This window comes from Postia placenta (assembly GCF_002117355.1).
Source record: "Postia placenta MAD-698-R-SB12 unplaced genomic scaffold POSPLAscaffold_418, whole genome shotgun sequence".
NCBI classification, from domain to species: Eukaryota; Fungi; Basidiomycota; class Agaricomycetes; order Polyporales; family Adustoporiaceae; genus Rhodonia; species Rhodonia placenta.
In genome coordinates this window covers 1-2,253 of record NW_020170249.1, presented here as the reverse complement: position 1 = coordinate 2,253, position 2,253 = coordinate 1, and the positions used below count along the sequence as shown (strand labels likewise).

Here is a 2,253-nt window from a genome sequence, read left to right as displayed (position 1 = left end):
AGAACATCACCAAAGGCTCGTACAACCCTCGGTTAGTCACGAAGGCCGCCTTCCATTCATCACCGGCCTTGATCCGGACGTTATTGTATCCCCATCGGACGTCGAACTTTGTGAAGAGCGTAGCGCCGCGGAGCTTATCCACCATCTCGGCGATCAACGGCAAGGGATAACGGTTTTTGACCGTGATCGCGTTCAATCGGCGGTAGTCCTGTACGGGTCGAAGTGTCCCTTCCTTCTTTTTGATGAAGAAGAAGGGGGATGAAATGGGCGACTTCGACTCCCGTATGTAGCCTTTCGCTAGTTGCTCTTTTAGGAACTTGTCTAGTTCCTCCTGCTCGTTGTTCGACAAGGGGTACACCTTAGAGTGGAAGGTCGAGTAGCCGGGCACGAGTTCGATCGCGTGATCGTAAGGCTTCCTTTCGGGTAGCCGTTCTGATGCTTCCTTGGAGAAGACATTCAGGAACTCGTGGTACTACTTGGGTACCGACTCCTCAGCGGTCTTAATGACCTTCTTTTTGATCTCTTCCTCAGCGAACAGCTGGGAGTATGTATGTCCTGCCGCAACGAACAGCTGAGGAGCGCCCAGAAGCGTGACACCTTGCTCCCAGGCTTCGATCAAATCGGCCTCATCCCACTCTACCTCCACTGGATCTTCTTCGGGTTCGAAGTCCGGGAGTACCTGACTCCGGCAGGCACCTATCACCAATCGTTTGGACTTCGGCGAACGCCTGCGCGCCGTGGGCCTGACCCCCGTATCACGCACAGTCGCTGCTTGCTCCATTCGGCCAATCCTCCTGGCACTGCACGTTTCAGGGCATCGCGACAATTTGAGGGAGCCCTTTTCCCAATCTATTTCGGGGTTGTGCTCGCGTAGCCAATCCAACCCGACGATCACATCCTCTGGACCGATGTCCGTGACCGTAAACACCGTCTTTTCGATGTGCTCTCCTATGTGCATCTGTAGCACGGCTACTTCTGAGATGCTTCCATCTTTATTGAGGGTGCCGTCGATATTGTATAGCGGAATTGGTTCTTTCAACTTCCGCGTTTGCACCTTATTCTCTACTATGAATCGCTTGTTGATAAACTTCGTGGTGGCTCCGCTGTCCACCATAGCGATTATGTCCTTGTGCCGTCTTTTTCCTTGGAGGCGCACCGGGATGTGGAAATGCTGGGACCCGTGGTCCAACTCGTACACATTCGCAGTCGCCAATACATTGTACAAATTATTATTACGCGGCCCGACGCGTGCGGCACGAAGCGCGGACCGGATCAAAAACCCTCCTCCTTCATCGCCCGATAATGCTCGAGTTCCTCGCGCATCGACTTCACCTGTGCCATTAAGTCCGCCAGCTCCGATTGCTCGGATTTCGCTGAAGCGGCACTTATACTTGCCGAGGGTGTTGTCGTGACGGGGGCACTTGTCGCCGCCTGGGTGGATCCCGAGGCAACCGTAGCCCGCGCGTCGGCGCGTTTTGTGTAAGGCTTGTCCTTACAATTGGGGCACTCGAAGCGTCGGTACCCTTGCTTCCCATAGCCGAAGCATGTACCGGGGAAGTTTCCTTTTCCGACGGCCACATTGATGCTGGCCGAAGCTGCGTGTGACGAAGGTGCACCACCACGTGCCCCTCCGCGTCCTCGACCCCGTGCCGAGAAGAAGCTGTTTAGCTCGGGCCGACGAGCCCGGCTAACGTCGAGGATTTGCTCGACCTCGGTGGCGCGCTTGTCAGCGGCTTGCCACATGGCGAAGGTTTCGAGCTCGAGTTTGCGATAGACGCGGGAAGGGATGCCGCTCAGGTACTTGTCGCGTAGTTCCAGGTTCCCATACCCGGAACGGTCCGCCGGACCCTTGAACAGCGCAGAGAATTCTGCGGCGGTGCGCTTCTCGCGCATGGTTTTGTCGGAGCAGAGCTTGGTAAGCTCCACCTGTGCCGCAGCGGCGTCGTCGAGATTGCCAAAACGGGCCTTGAATGCCTGAAGGAAGGCTTTTTCGTCGACGAAGGGGGTTGTCGCTCCCTGGATCCTGATTTGGACGGAGGCAAGCTGGGAGAAGATGGGGGTGGCCCAAGCTCGCGCGTCACCATCGAGGAGACTGAGGGCAACCTGGATCTTCAGCTCGAGGGAAGAGAGGGCCGTGTTGATCGTCCAGTAGATGAGCAACTGCGAGATGAAGCGGTTGCATTCGATCACCGACTTCCCATCGTATCGGAGCGGGAGGAGGAGCTTCAACGTCTCCTTATCAGGGACGGCAGC

The 2,253-nt window shown here is 56.4% G+C and overlaps 1 protein-coding gene across 1 annotated transcript; it reads right to left on the bottom strand.

Moving 5' to 3' along the window:
* Window positions 1–1,492: 1,492 nt before the first annotated feature.
* POSPLADRAFT_1163417 (hypothetical protein) lies at window positions 1,493–2,253 on the bottom strand (the record flags this gene model as incomplete). The annotated part of the gene is made up of 2 exons (XM_024487783.1): window positions 1,493–1,660; window positions 1,693–2,253. Coding segments are annotated over 2 exons (729 nt in total), but the record flags the coding sequence as incomplete, so codon positions are not given.